The sequence below is a fragment of the Micropterus dolomieu genome, linkage group LG07 (assembly GCF_021292245.1).
Source record: "Micropterus dolomieu isolate WLL.071019.BEF.003 ecotype Adirondacks linkage group LG07, ASM2129224v1, whole genome shotgun sequence".
Taxonomy (NCBI): domain Eukaryota; kingdom Metazoa; phylum Chordata; class Actinopteri; order Centrarchiformes; family Centrarchidae; genus Micropterus; species Micropterus dolomieu.
In genome coordinates this window covers 12,390,479-12,405,710 of record NC_060156.1, presented here as the reverse complement: position 1 = coordinate 12,405,710, position 15,232 = coordinate 12,390,479, and the positions used below count along the sequence as shown (strand labels likewise).

Sequence of the window (15,232 nt, the reverse complement as noted above, 5' to 3'; positions counted from 1 at the left end):
AAAGAGCCACAACCTACATAGTTGCCTTACATTATTGCGCAGATTGAAATATGAGGTCAACACTGTTCATGCTAACATCATAAAACATGTTTAAATTACTTCCCATTCAATTTTGGAATTATTCCCCACTTAAAAATCTTTGTCTTAGAAAAACATACAGATTACAAAGACACAAAAGATATTTAGTCTTTCCCTTTGTTTAAACATTGATTGACAACACCATTTTAGCGTCATAAGATGTTAGTGTTAGTGAGTGGTATACTGCAATTTAATAAAAGATTTAGTGAAATATTTGGGGGGTTAAAACCTGTTTTAGTCTGTTTGCTTTTACAGAGTTATTCGCCTAGTCTGACATGCATTGTTGTACATATATACATGATGATTATACAATTTTGACTGGTAGTTACTGAACTGAATTGTTATTTAGAAAACTGCAGCATATTGAAAAGAAATGAGAACTGGTCAGATATTAATGAATCAGATACTGTGATATCAAACTGAATCACTGTTAAGACAGTATTTTAAATCCCTAGCAAAAAATGCTGTTTGTTTGCTTAGAGTTGTCTCTGCAGGCTTTTAATACTGGGATGCAGAAAGATCACTGTGTTATCAGGGGAGGCTTGGAATTTAGAGATTGTTTACTGCTAGGACATTAGAAAAAACATGTTGTTCCATATTGGTTCTCTGAAAACACAATAAAGCGAATCACTTTTCTTGGATTACTATGTATCCCACTCAGCCCTTAGTGGTCAGCTATGACACATGTACAGGGTATATTTAGATATTAAATGGATGAAAAATGTCTGTGGTGCCTGTTGGGGTTGCCATTGAGACAGGTTTGTAATGCTGCTTTACAAGATGTGGCAGAAAATATTTTCTGTGAAGAATGGTGGCCAAGATGGTTCCTTAGACTACAAATGATATAATTGTAAACTGCTCCTAAAGAGTCATCTGAATTCAGTACTGTTGGCGGTGACAGGTGGTGCAAGCCAACATTTGTACAACTTGCCACAGTGCAGGCAGGCTCCACACAGTGCTGCTTGAGTTCCCACAGCAACTCAGGGACAAGCTAGCCGCAGTACGAGTGTGTGTGTTCACCAAGGCAGCGCAAATGACACTTCTTGGTAATATGCGGACATTCCTTCTACATACATTGCTGACATTCTGGAGGCCCAGCTATACACCCGTTGATTGGCATGAGGCAGATGGACAAAATTTTGCCTTTGTGTTGCAACTCTCAGCAACTTTGTTTTTTCTCTTAACTGTCTGTTTATTGCTTAGTCAATAAATACAAGAACAGTACAGACAGTGTTTCATTTAGATGGGTGAAATACATTTTAAATTCTGCTTCACTGTAGGTACCAACAGGGGATGGGTTTCCAGGTGATTTAACAACAAAACGGTTTTATTATTGTCTACTTGCAGTGTAAAATAGTTCTCTATGAAAACTGTCTGGGAAATCCATCCATCCATCCATTTTATACCACGTATCAGGGTCAAGGTGTGAACAGGCTAAGCGAGGTTAGCCACACTCCAGCTCTTCCCCCCAAGGAAGAAATCCTGAGGTATCCCCAGGCCTGGTGGGATATGCAATCGCACCAGCACGAGTCCTTTTGTTTGAAGGTGTAGGTTGGAATGCGAGAGTTTTGCCTTCATACTTAGCTCACTCATCAGTGACAGTTGTGTGCAGGTCTGCATCACTGCCCACTCCTCACAAATCCGCCTGTGGAACTACTAGACCTCATTTAGAGCAGAAGTCGCTCCCAACCCAAAGGGAGCAATCCACCGTTTTCAAGCAGAGTGTCATGGTCTCAGACCTGGAGGTGCTGATTCTCATCCCAATAGTTGAGAGTCTACTGTATGAAAATCTGTGAGTGAGGACTAAAACTATTTACTCAAACCCAATGATGATGACACACTGGCTCGATCTGTTGCTTGGGATATATCATGTTAGAGCTAGAGTACCACATATATCATTAGGTAGCTAGGTAGCGGAGAGTCAGAAAAAGTGAGTTGATGACAAATGTTGTGGGAAGCAATCTCATGGTGGAATAATTACTACTTTGAAAAACAGAAATTTCTCCAACCCCCCGCAGCTTTTAGGGAGTGGGTCATAATTTAGCTACTTGTATCTGAAGTCTAAAGCATCAGTATTTTTAAGCAAATGAAAATCAGACATTATACTTCTTATGATGATGATCGCCACGTCAGTACTTAATGTCTATCGACAAAGTAAAGGCATATTCACAGCAGACATCTCGTTATCCAGTGTGCTGGCATACAGAAGTACACAACAGAAAATAGTCACCAAGGTTCTGGCAAATAGAGTGAATGCACTAATGATTAATATATTTTTGTTTGTTTTGTACAATTGCATCTCCTACATTTGGCTTCTTCCTGCTTCCGTAATTCCTTCTTTGAAATGTTTTTTTTAATTTTGTTACTGAATTTCCTTGAGTATCAACTGAAATGAAGCACTCTCTCTTGCACACCGTGACACCGACACGGATTGGTTTGGGTCATAAATGAAGTTGTCTCACCATGTCCTTGATGTCCTCTCCCAGGGCTTTGCCACACAGCGTAAAATCTGAGGTGTGAATTCTGTAGGTACCTAGAGGGCAATGCTGCATAACTATGACATCAGCCCATAAACTCTTGGAGAGCACAGGAAGATGAGCACACTGTTCACACGCTGGCCAACACACAAATAGTCAAGCATTTCCTGGTCTGTTAGCTTTATGAGGCAGTCTGTGCCGTTCAGGTTTATGTCAGTGGCAAAATAATGATGCGATGTAAAAGGATATGGATTCATGGAACAATAGAATGGCCACTGAACAGGCGTGTTTAGCATAATGCCATGTACTACTTTACATTTACTATGTGGCCACAGATTCAACTGTGGGCTCTAGAAACACTATCAAATTGTTGTGCAAAAGCAGTGCACAGTACGTGAAACACATTCAGAAGCTATGGCATATCTGCTATGTCTGAGAACAGGCTCTATGGCAACCATGTACTATTTGTTCTGCTTCTGTCTCCTGTACCCACTCTATCTTAGTGTCTTTCCAAAGTTAAAGAGAACACTGCAGGGAAAATTTAGAATAAGCAGACTACCTTCAGCAGATAAGTGGGCTGCTTGTTGTAAATTAAATCGTTACAACAAGCATTTATTAAATTAAATAAATCATGAGCAACATAACAGCCTAAAAACATAATTCAAAATGAAGAAAACTACTGATTATTCACACACGGCTCACTTGCTATACCAGTGCTTTACCCCTTCAGAAGCAGTTATATGGAGGTTTTAAGAAAAAAGAATACATTGTGTATATACCGTTACAATCCCTGCTTCAAATTATACCATGATATAAATTTTAGGCCATACTGCCCAGCCCTAGGTGCACCTAAATAAAACATTTAGTTAGTCTGGAGCCCTGTAAGGGGTATTTGAACCTTTATATTGCATTACATTCATTTGGCAGATGTTTTTGTCCAAGGTGATTTACAATAATTGCATTTGAACTCAATAGGAACCTGAGCTAGATGTCATCAAAGACAAAAACCACACAGATTTGGCAGTAGACATGAGTGAATAGTTATTATATTCCATCAAGGTCAAACCAAAGGGAGGCATATTTTGCAGGAGTAGTAAAGCATTTGAACTTCAACACATTGGCAGCTGCAGCATCAAGGTGAAATAGGTAAAACACTCTTTTCACCCTGTCATATCCTTGAGCAATACAAAATGAAGTAAAGACATCTTCTCACTGCCAATATATTTACCATTTTTCTAGACGATTATTTCATATTTCACCATTTTAATTCTATTTCATTCTCCCCCTTATTTTAGTGTTTACTCATAAATTGAATCTGCTCCCTTTCCCTTTAGTTCTATTCTCCCCACACTCACACAGGTATGCACCTCTGCTGCAAACCAAACACATCAGATTGCCTCTTTCTCTCCCTGTATAAGTCTGCTGCGTTGACTTTCTCCATCAGTAGTAGGATGCGTTATATTAAGTCCCCGAAAAAACACATAATTCGTCTTCTGGATTTTTTCACCCGCTATTCTGTTCACAGCAGCTGGTGCCTTGCTTGTGTGGGAGGCATGTTAACGACAAAGCCTATCAGAACTAGACTAATGTGGTAGCTAGCGAATAACATATGCCCTGGGGTGTTCAGTGTCGCTTTACCTGGTCCGTGCTTGTAAAATATATCTACCGTGTTCGCAACTTGTAATGTAATAGATAGCAACTCTGTGTTTCTCTGCAAAATGCTAAAATATACCTGGGCGGCCATTAATATACCTGGGCGGTCCGCCCAAGTAAAAGTACTTTTCCTTTTACATACAACTCGTATTGGGTATGGAATATTATCTTGCTCCATATAGCATGTGATTGCATTTAGAGGTGCAGACTGCATTGCTGGGGATTTCAAAGTTAACACATCTGAAAATAATAGTTCTCAAATACTAGATCAACCATTACATTCAGTAAGGTCTTGATTTTTGCTGGTCTTTGCATCAACTTTAGTTTTAAAGGAAGAGATAAAACTTAAGGGTGTATGAGTTCCAACAACAAGGCCAAGGTCAAATGCAGCAAAGACAAAAACAGAGGGAGGCAGTGTGAGGGAGATCTGGGAATAGAAATGGGGGGAAAGAGAGAGGGGAAAAGGGGTTAGCAAGGGATATCAACAACTGTGACAGCTGTGTGGATATGGAGCTGAGCCATAAGAGGGAGGTTCCAGGGCAGGAATGCAGAACAGATCAGCCAGACAGTGGCTTGCGTTTAGATCCGATATGGCAGGCAGGGTAGAGGCACAACATGCAACAGCTGTCCAATATCAAACTTCTGCCTTGATGCCCCATTCCTCGTTGAAAAGCACAACTTGGCTTCTGGGAAACTTCTCATTACCTCTATATCTGCACATGCTTTTTTCTGGCTGTTGTCTGTCACTTGCTTGGACTAGAAATGACACTTGTCAGCCTCAGGCACAGGTCATATCATAGTGTTGCAATCTTGAACTGACTGACAATTCAAGCACAGAGTCACAGTTTTACTGTCATCTTAAAACTAAAGCTACCAGGCTAGAAGAAGAAAGCTTAAATAAAATGTTTCATGTAAAGCTACATGAGCGCACACCATCACTGAGGAAAGGTATCCTAGATCCATTCATTTTCCACTGCACAGAAGACATCCATATGTCCAGAGCTAAAAAAACAAGGGCTCTTACCTGCTACAGAGTTTGGCCTCGGCATCATGAGGGAAGATGATGTTGGTGGTGGGTATGGAATGGGTCCCTCAGGTGAGTGACTTGGAGGCTGTAGTGCCCCTGCTGATGTGTTCGACTGTAGCTGCTGGCCTGTCCTGGATGGGGTGTCGGCTGGTGTTGCTGTGGCACTGTTGGAGTCTTCTTCGGCCACAGGAGAGCAGGTATCAGCCCGCACACTCTGTGCCAGGCCATGGCGCCCGCTGCCTCTCAGGCTGCCATCCTTACTCCACTCCAGGCTGGAGCCACTGCGGTCATCATTCTCCGAAGAACTAGTGATGGTGGCTGAGAGGAGATGAAAACAGAGAGGGAATTAGAGAAAGTGAGGGAGGTAAGATGAGGGAAGAGAAGAAATGTGACAAAATATTCTTTTTGTGCCATGAACATGCATCTGTCTTTTCCTCTAGTGAGATACTGAGCTGCAAAGGAACTTTGAATAACTCCCTGTCTTACCCTTATCAACACTATTCACCACCTGATTTTACATTTACAGAGACAGTCTGCTTGTACTAATGAAAACTGGAAATACGTCATCCAGCGTTGATTTGTAGAATTCATTTCTTGAGCCCAGAAAATTTTAGTTCTTTTCAAGGATCATCAGTTGAAGCTTCAAATATCAAACAGTGTAAACTGGATGCTGTACTATGAAGCAAAATTCACACTTAAACATGTAAAAAAAATGCAGAGTGAAGAATTCGTGCTGAAAACTGCCTTTGATATTTTTAAGTTCAGACAGGTGTTTTGCTAACACCACAACAAATCCTTTAATCCTACCTCAGGCCAACTCAGCCATCTAATATGATCCTAAAAGATGAGTGGAGGGCCAAAGCCACACAATGACAGGCAGCTGGATAGAGAAACATCAGTACAGTCAGAGGACTGGAATTGACACAGGCCAGCTGTCTGTGTTTGCATCACACACTTCTAATTTGGATTTCATAATGCTGCAGCACGTTGCATCATCAGTAACATTAATATAACACATCCTGGGCCTTGTGTCTCCTGTGCTGTTTACCTGGGCAAACATGAAATAATTCAGTGACACTAGCCATGTCCAGCCCTGCTCTGGCTCAGCAGTCATCACGGTGTAGAAGAGGTTGCAGTTATTGCTTTCTTGGTTGAACTATAGCCCACGGCAAAGAATGCATTATTATTTATTCAAATCTATGGTGAGCTTGTCCTTTTCCCTTACGAAAAACTGGTTATGGTTATTGTTAAAGGGCTGATACAAGTCCTTCTCCGGGCACCTTGTGCAGAAACCCCTCTGGGAGCTGTTTTGTAAATGTTAAGACATTGCAAAGTCTCCCCAATTCCAAAGCCAAATTAATGTGCTTTTCAAATCAGAGTCAAACTTCAAAAGAGCAGGGAACATTAATCACAGCCTGGAATCTGACTTGTGGACACAACAAAGCTTTGTTCTTTTCCATGCCTGCACAGTCTTATCAAGGCGGGTGGGTGGGATGTTGTAGTGGAGCAATATCACATCGTGTCATTCTCAAACAAAATTGATTTTGATTTGACACAAGCAAAGTAGCATTACAATGAGATAGACACATGCAATGTAACTGTATGTCTCATCCTGGGTGGCAGCATGCCAATGCTCCATGCTGGAAGATACTATATCAAAGCTTCCATAAATTATTTAGCAGCTAGCTATGATATTGCTCTGGGGGAACAGAATGACTGACTTGTGGGAATCAATTATGTCCACTCGGCAGTATCGGACATCCAAATTGTTGTGTTATATCTGGCTTTGGCACCCACTGCTTTCCTTCTGCAGAGCAATCATGTCAATCAGTTACCTAAATAGGCATATTATATGTGATATCATAGTTAGTTCATGCAAGGATAAGGAAAATGTTAAACCTTATTCCCAGCCGCTAAATCTTCCCACAAAATCTATCAGTGCCTTCAGAAATGATTTAAGGTCAACCGAGGATAGCTGCAGGATCATACAGTTACAATCTGCAATTGAATCCTCACTACAAATATTCAAAAGCCATTTTCTGAATGAATTTATAACATTTGCATAGTCACTGAAAGCTTGGCGAGAAGAAATAGCAGACGGATTAATATGTCATATAGACTACGTCATATTCCTGTCAGCTTGTGTAAATCCCCAGATGTCTTACAGAGCTATTGCTAGAGATACAATACAGCGCCAAACTGTGGCAACTGTCACCTCAATGCTCTCTCATACCGGAACTGCTCTATTTAAACCCAATAACTGACGCATGTTGATGAATGAAGTTGAATATAACCAGACAGAAATGGTATTCAGTCCCACAGAAAAAGTGTGGTTAACAAAATGATGAATGAGTGACACCACGCGGGTGAGACTTTTTGCTCTAAATCACAAAGTGCACATGAGGTTACAATTCTCAGATTGCATATTAGAAATAGAGGAGCTTCATGGAAAATAAGTAATGATTATACAGTAAATGTGTGCTGAGGAATCTGCGGTGATGGTCATATTGTGAAGGATAAATGCCAAGACACAAAAAAAATATTACTGAGAGGTCAGCAAAGCTTTTGTTATAACCTATGTTTTTATCAAACCCAGCAGCTGATTGACCCACTGGTAAGCTGGCATTTTATGTCGCTGGTCTGAGGTGGTGTCCTCATGCTCCTACTCAAGCTATTGATTCACTGTGCCCAGTTTCCCAAAGGATCTGCAGCAGGCTCATTAGCGGCATTCCTAGTGTGGTTACCGACTATTGGGTCTACGGGTTGTTTTTAAACTGCAGTGAAGTTTATTTGAAGCTGGTTATTTGACAGACACTCTATAGCATGCTTTATATCTTTTTATTGTTTTAGTTTTGCATCATCCTGTAAAATTTAAGAAAATTGCCTCAAATACAAAACAATGAAACATTTTCACTATTACCCCCACCATGTGCTAAGTTATGTTTACATTCAGTGTTACTCGCAAAAACATTGTGTGCTTGAGACCTCACAAAGGTGTGGGATTTATTTTCTTCCTCATAAAACATTTACAAAGCTGATTTTTATTCTTTATAAATATATTCTTTATACATGTGTTTGCGTGATAGTCTGTTTCTGTGCTTTTTTGGCTGATTGTTACATTAACCATTACTGCAGTCAATAGCATAAAACCTTTAAGTTTATTGCTAACTTTAACTTTAGTAATTTACATTTACTCATTTGGCAGACGCTCTTATCCAAAGCGACTTACATTTGAGGAACAACATACAAGCATCAACAGAGCATCAAATACAGATCTACAACTGACAATACATACTAGTAAGAGCAGCAATAAATACTAGTAAGAGCTCACAGTACATATCACATCAATGGGGTAAATACCTAGGGAAGGAAGTAAGAGTTAACAGAAAGTGCAATCAAAACAAAAAAGTGCAATCAATACAAGATAATTGTAGGGGATAGAAGAAGAAGAGCACAGAAAGTGCAATCAAAACAAAAAAGTGCTATCAATACAAGATAATTGTAGGGGATAGAAGAAGAAGAGCACAGGAAGTGCATGTTAGAGGTTAGGAGTTAGAGGTGTTATAAGAGGAATTGTTCTCGGAAGAGATGAGTTTTCAAGAGCTTCTTGAAGTTAGAGAGGGACGCCCCTGCTCTGATGGTGTGTGGTAGCTCGTTCCACCATCGGGGTGTCACAGATGAGAATAGCCGGGACTGGGATTGCTTTGTGTGAAGGGATGGCAGAGCCAGGCGGTGTTCGCTGGAGGAGCGTAGTGGGCGAGAAGGAACATAAGTTTGTATTATGGAGTTTAGGTAGATGGGTGCAGACCCAGTAGTCACTCTGTATGCAAGTATTAGTGACTTGAATTTGATTCTGGAGGCCACGGGGAGCCAGTGGAGGTCACTGAGTAATGGAGTGACATGAGTCCTTTTGGGCTGATCAAAAACCAGACGCGCTGCTGCATTCTGAACCAAGAATGTGTATTGCACTGACCATGTGTTAATATAATAGGCTGTATAAAACACGGACATAGTGTCCATGACATCAACCATAGTTTTCTGAAGATCAGTTGTGAAGTTCGATATGGGTGGCTCCTGGCGGCTCCAGCCATTAATCCAAAAATGGACAAAGAGGTGAAGCCTTAATGTAATTTAAATGGGTAATTTATACAAAAATTCACCCGCCACCCAGTTGTCATGAAGGGGACATGGGTGCTACTGGTCTCACAAGTTTTTCCTGCATCATATATGTTGCTATTTGGGTATGATGAAGGAGCTGGTTATTTCTCACCTATTATGCCACTGTCCTTGCTCTCAAGTGTGGAGCTGGGGCTTGTGATGGTCCCACAGGGGCTGGAGCGGCTAAGAGGGGGACGGCTGGTGGTGCTGTTGAGTGTTGAACATGGGCTGTCAGTGCTGGGAGACGCCGTGCTGCTGGTCAGCGTAGAGCAGGGGCTGATACCCTGGCTGGTCACAGAGCACTGAGGAGAAGGGAGTAAGAGAAAAGGGTTAAGGTACAGCAAGAATGTGCTCTCCTAATCAAGTATGTCAATGAAGTATGGCGTCAACTCAATATAAACTGTAAGCTGGCAACATGTTAAAATTTTTTCAGCATGAGCAGCAATAAATAGAACATAAAAAATATTTCCAACCTTATTTGGAAGGAGAATTGAGAAAACTGTAAAGAACAATTTGATCCAAGTTCGCAGCCTATTTGACCTGGATCATGTGGAAGCAATGCAAAAATAAAATTATCTCAACAAATAAAGAAGCCCTTCACATGTGAGCATGACACAGAAGCCGAAGGGCATGCACGCTGTAAATAGAGCAAGGCTTTAAAATTACACACTCCAATGTCTGCAGGAACCAAAATAAGCCTGAAGACAATTTCACAAGGGAAGAAGTCTCCACTTTGTTGTGACACAATAGATACCTTTCTCGCGCCATCAAGCTCGTCTGACAGCCATACAGCAGCTGAATCTTTGTCTGAATTAACTGACAACCGTAGAAATCCAAATGAAAGCTGGTTTGTCCTGTTTCCTCATCTTCCTTCAACTGTATTCTGATTACACATAATATACTGTAGCTAAAGAAGGTTATTCTTGTCCCACTGTAAGAAGAACAGTTCCACGCCACAGAGATTGAGCCTGATTATCATTCATTAAGTTTTGAAACCAACTCTTGCCTCATTATGCGTTATTCACATAAAGTTCAATAAATTCATCAACCTTTATTTTTCACCAAGGAGCAATTTCTTAAGCAGGCACTGTGCTATCTTTGCAGACAAAAGCAGACCAAAATGTCCCTAATAAAGCTCCATGATGTTCGATAATCCAGTCTCTTTGGACCATATCAGAGGAAAGGGTGTACATTTTATCAATCACTACCTGTTTCCACATTCAGTACTCCAGTGATTTTTATTTGGTTGCCCGAGGAACTTTCATCCAGTTGGCTTCACGATCAGGACTGTGCATTGTCTCAAACAAACCTTTCCAATTAAAATCTTAGCAAACCATCACAAACCATTTCCAACTATTATGTTTAAACTCAAACATGGTTTGAGAACCATGAAAAACAACTGGTTTTTAAGCCTCTCTCACATTCTCCCAGTTGTTATTGCACTGAAATGACTGACAATAATTCTTTACTCTAACTGGAATAACAACAGTACTTACTGTACATACATATTGTGATTGTAAGCGACTTTGACAAACAATAGATATCTTTGTCCTGCTTAAAACATTACTGCAGTATTTTAAAATGAGAACAAAATGTTTCTGCTGCAAAGAAAATCTATTCTTGTTCAACCCGAATGAACTCACAAAACAGTAAGAATCACCAATGCTTAGCCAATTTGAGATAGAAGCGGGACTAACCTCTTGTCCGAGGTGTACTGACTGTTTTAAGGTCTACATGTTTGTACAGTGGCATGCTGAAAGAATACAAACAGCAGAACAGGAGGGGTGCTGCATGGCTTAAGGCATCATTAACAACTTGTGGAATGCTACTGTTAAGTACATAACATTTCCTATTTCCCACCTGTTTTTTATAAAAGCATGCCAGTAGTTTTTCCAGCCTAAGGCTGCAACCCAGAGCTTATGATACCTAACGAATCACAGTAAGAGCCAAACAGCTTCCTGACATTTAATAAAGCTAAGTTAAAGACATGTTGTAAAACAGCAGTATGGAGGAACAGAGAATTGTGGGCAGATGACAATAATGTGCTCCTCCCTAACTGAGCTCTGAAAACACACACCTACGCGCATACAAACAAACACAAAGTAAAAAAACCATTAAACTCCCATACTGCCCGTCATGTTTTTTGACATCTCAACTAAGGAGCATGATTCATAAATTAATTTTTAAGTCTCCTTCACATTCATAGAATTGCTGGTTCAGTGTCAAAACGCATCCAAGACACAAGAGGAATGAGGGAAGCGTAGCGTGCTGGGTTTTGCTCTGCTCTTCACACAGCCCCAGCTTAATTAGTAGAGCCAAACAAACTGAGGCTCAGACCTAACATAACTCTATTTCTGGACCCGGGCTCAGACACTCTTGTTACATACTCAAGAGCCCCTGGAATAGCACTCAAGTTACTGGGAGACTCACACACCACACTGGAGAGCTTTGAGTGAAATAAAACTACATAGAGACAATTTTAAATATGCAGTTACTTTCTTTAGAACATCTTTAAAATCTCAAACAAAACAGTTTAACAGTTACCGTTGTTTATTGTGCCAAAAACAAAATCCCTGAGATGCCTCCTAAATCCCCATCCAAAGATAATGAACAGGGGGAAAAAAATTAATCAAGCTGCAACAAAAACAAAATCCATTCTTCTGTTACACTGTCTTAACTACCTCCTCCTCTCATCATTTCCCTCTCTCTATCTTTCTATCTGTGTGCTGCAGCAGCGGCAGCAGCTGCTGTTGGAGGAGGGAGGGAGTTGGAGGGGAGGGAGAAAATGAAATACCTTCTTTTCATTCTTGTCGTCCATAGGTATGCGTGCCGTACCCGGGATCCCTTCTCCTAATAAAAAGCCCAGCCTTGTCATCAGTTCCTGAGTGGCAGGGGAGGAGGAGCTTTGCTGTTTCTCTGCTTGCAGCTCTAGAGGGGGGAGAGAGAGAGAGAGAGAGAGAGAGAGAGAGAGAGAAATGCTCAACGTTATTTCCTCTCTCCACTGGATGGCCCACACCGGGCCACTGCCTGCCCTCCTCGGCTCTACTCTGAAATGCTATGCTGCACTCTCCAGCTGCTGCTGATGTGGTGCAGACTCGGAGAGGTGGAGGAAAGAAGAGCAAGGGAGGGAGAGAGGGAGGGAGAGTGGTGGGGGATATGGCTTCTGTGTGCAACGGTGTTCTAAGAGTCTGAATATATGTGAATGTCGAGCATTGTTAAGAAAGCAGAGACTGTGTGTGTGTGTGTGTGTGTGTGTGTGTGTGTGTGTGTGTGTGTGTGTGTGTCCTGCAACAGCCTCAAGTGCCAATTCCAGGGCTTTCTGGTTGTTTACAGCACTCACTCATAGAGCCTCTGCATATCAATGAGTGGACATGGGTTTTCTCCAACACAGCTTAAACAGTCTGCGGTCTTCATTCTAAAGGCTCAATACTTGTTTAGAGTGCAATTTTAAGGCAGAGGCCACTTGCTATATATATTACACCCTAAAAAACAACAACAACACCGGAGACAAGTAAGACACTTTGTGCAACAACATGCATCTGTGCTAAAAACTCACAAAAACAGTCTTTTACCATCAATACATGTGGCATGTAACTCAAATGTGCATGTGGCTAATGAATTAAGGTATAGGCACAACATTCCCTGAGAGTGGACAGATAGTCTGGCCCACAGAGGGGGAGAGGGGGGTAGATGTCTAAGGTACAAAAGCTTATTATACAGCTCTCTGTCAGCACCTTTGCCTCTTTTTTCCCTTCATTTTCTCCTTTACCCTCTTTCTTCCACAGTTATTAATATAGCTGGCAGTCAATCTGATTAAATACAAACAAGTCCAATGGTCTCTCTCTCTCTCTCTCTCTCTCTCTCTCTCTCTCTCTCTCTCTCTCTCTCTCTCTCTCTCTCTCTCTCTCTCTCTCTCTCTCTCTCTCTCTCCACCCACCTTTGGCAGGCATGCGAATGCACATATACAGATCACGTGTTCTCCTTTATTGTTAATTATAACATCCAATATAGAAGACTCCCCTGACAGAAATCTTCAAAAATACTGCTCTACATCCCCCCCCATGACTCACCATATACAAAATAAGCTCTGTTTTTGCCCTCTAACATTTTGCTCTTTAAAAATTTGACTGCCTTTATGGTGCAAGGCGTTACTAAGACAGGAGCATACAAAAACTGATCTCCCATGTCTGTGTCTTATTTCAAATGCAATCACTAGTTGGCACTTGTAGTCCTGAAATCTGAATACAACATCTGACTGGATGTCATCATATGAAAAAGTCTCCACCCACCCCATCATACTTTAAGTAAGTTTCCACATGAAAACTCCAAATATGGGATGTGCCCACTTTACATATAACACGTTTTAATCATCCTCACTCTGTCTACACACTGTATTTATATATGTATGTAAAACAAAAATCACTGATATACTTAAATGCCCTTGTGGAAAACAAATATAAATACAATGAGGATTGCTACACATACGACTGCCACCTGGAAGTCCAGTGCAGACTGTTCATTTCAGTGAAATTTAGCATAACATATACACCTGCAGATACACTGAGGCTTTTAAATGTTGTCTTTTGTTGGCCGTTGCTCTTTAGGTGAAAAAATGTATGTGTTAACATTTTATTTAAAATAAATACACTTAATACTTTCAATATTGGATCATTATTTATTTATTTTTTTAAACCTTTTGGCCTAACTCATCACTACTGGATCCAGAGGGTTGCTCTGTTGGTCCACTGCCCCTCCATATTTTACTGTGAAACATTCCTTAACGTATGTTTGTGTTTTCAGTCAAATGTGCTGGTTAACCTGGTAATATACAGTGAATCTAATCAAGAAAATTTGCCAGTTTCTTCAATAATCAACCTCTACAATGATGTAGATTTTTGTGATTTTAAGTCTTAACCAACCAACTTCCACTCATGACTATTTAGTAGTTAAGTAATACACCACAGAGACCCCTTTGAATGTGGCCTTCATTTTGATCTCATCTACACACCTGTAAAGTTTTGTGACTGCTTGGATGTGATGCTACCGCGTTGACAAAATCTGTCCACAGACATATGAACACCTGGAAAAGTACTCTATTTGGTAACGGTTTAGTAGCAGCTCCTGCAACAGTAGGTGTCCCCAGGAACACATTTTGTCATGATGACACACAATCTACTAAAGCTGTACTCCCCAAAGGATAAAAAAATCGTGTTTTTATATCCCATCTTGAATTTCACTATGCCCTATTCAGCACAATGATCACACTGGTAAACCATATTTCTAAGTTGCATATTCGTTACATAATACACACTTTAAGTCTAACAATATACAGTGGGTACGGAAAGTATTCAGACCCCTTTAAATTTTTCACTCTTTGTTTCATTGCAGCCATTTTCCAAAAATCAAAAAAGTTCTTTTTATTTCTCAGTAATGTACACTCAGCACCCCATCTTGACAGAAAAAAACAGAAATGTAGAAATTTTTGCAAATTTATTAAAAAAGAAAAACTGAAATATCACATGGTCATAAGTATTCAGACCCTTTGCTCAGTATTTAGTAGAAGCACCCTTTTGATCTAATACAGCCATGAGTCGTTTTGGGAAAGATGCAACAAGTTTTTCACATCTGGATTTGGGTATCCTCTGCCATTCCTCCTTGCAGATCCTCTCCAGTTCTGTCAGGTTGGATGGTAAACGTTGGTGGACAGCCATTTTCAGGTCTCTCCAGAGATGCTCAATTGGGTTTCAGTCAGGGCTCTGGCTGGGCCATTCAAGAACAGCCACGGAGTTGTTGTGAAGCCACTCCTTCGTTATTTTAGCGGTGTGCTTAGGGTCATTGT

The 15,232-nt window shown here is 40.7% G+C and overlaps 1 protein-coding gene across 4 annotated transcripts in view; it reads right to left on the bottom strand.

The window, feature by feature from the left end:
• tanc1b (tetratricopeptide repeat, ankyrin repeat and coiled-coil containing 1b) overlaps positions 1-15,232 on the bottom strand; it is a 104,999-nt gene that overhangs the window by 35,198 nt on the left and 54,569 nt on the right. For all 4 annotated transcript variants that reach the window (XM_046053264.1, XM_046053263.1, XM_046053265.1 and 1 more), the window contains exons 5-7: positions 12,188-12,321; positions 9,506-9,695; positions 5,233-5,553 (exon numbers count right to left, since the gene is read on the bottom strand). In XM_046053264.1, the coding sequence (XP_045909220.1) occupies positions 5,233-5,553; positions 9,506-9,695; positions 12,188-12,321 (645 nt within the window). The remainder of the gene's footprint in view (positions 1-5,232; positions 5,554-9,505; positions 9,696-12,187; positions 12,322-15,232) is intronic.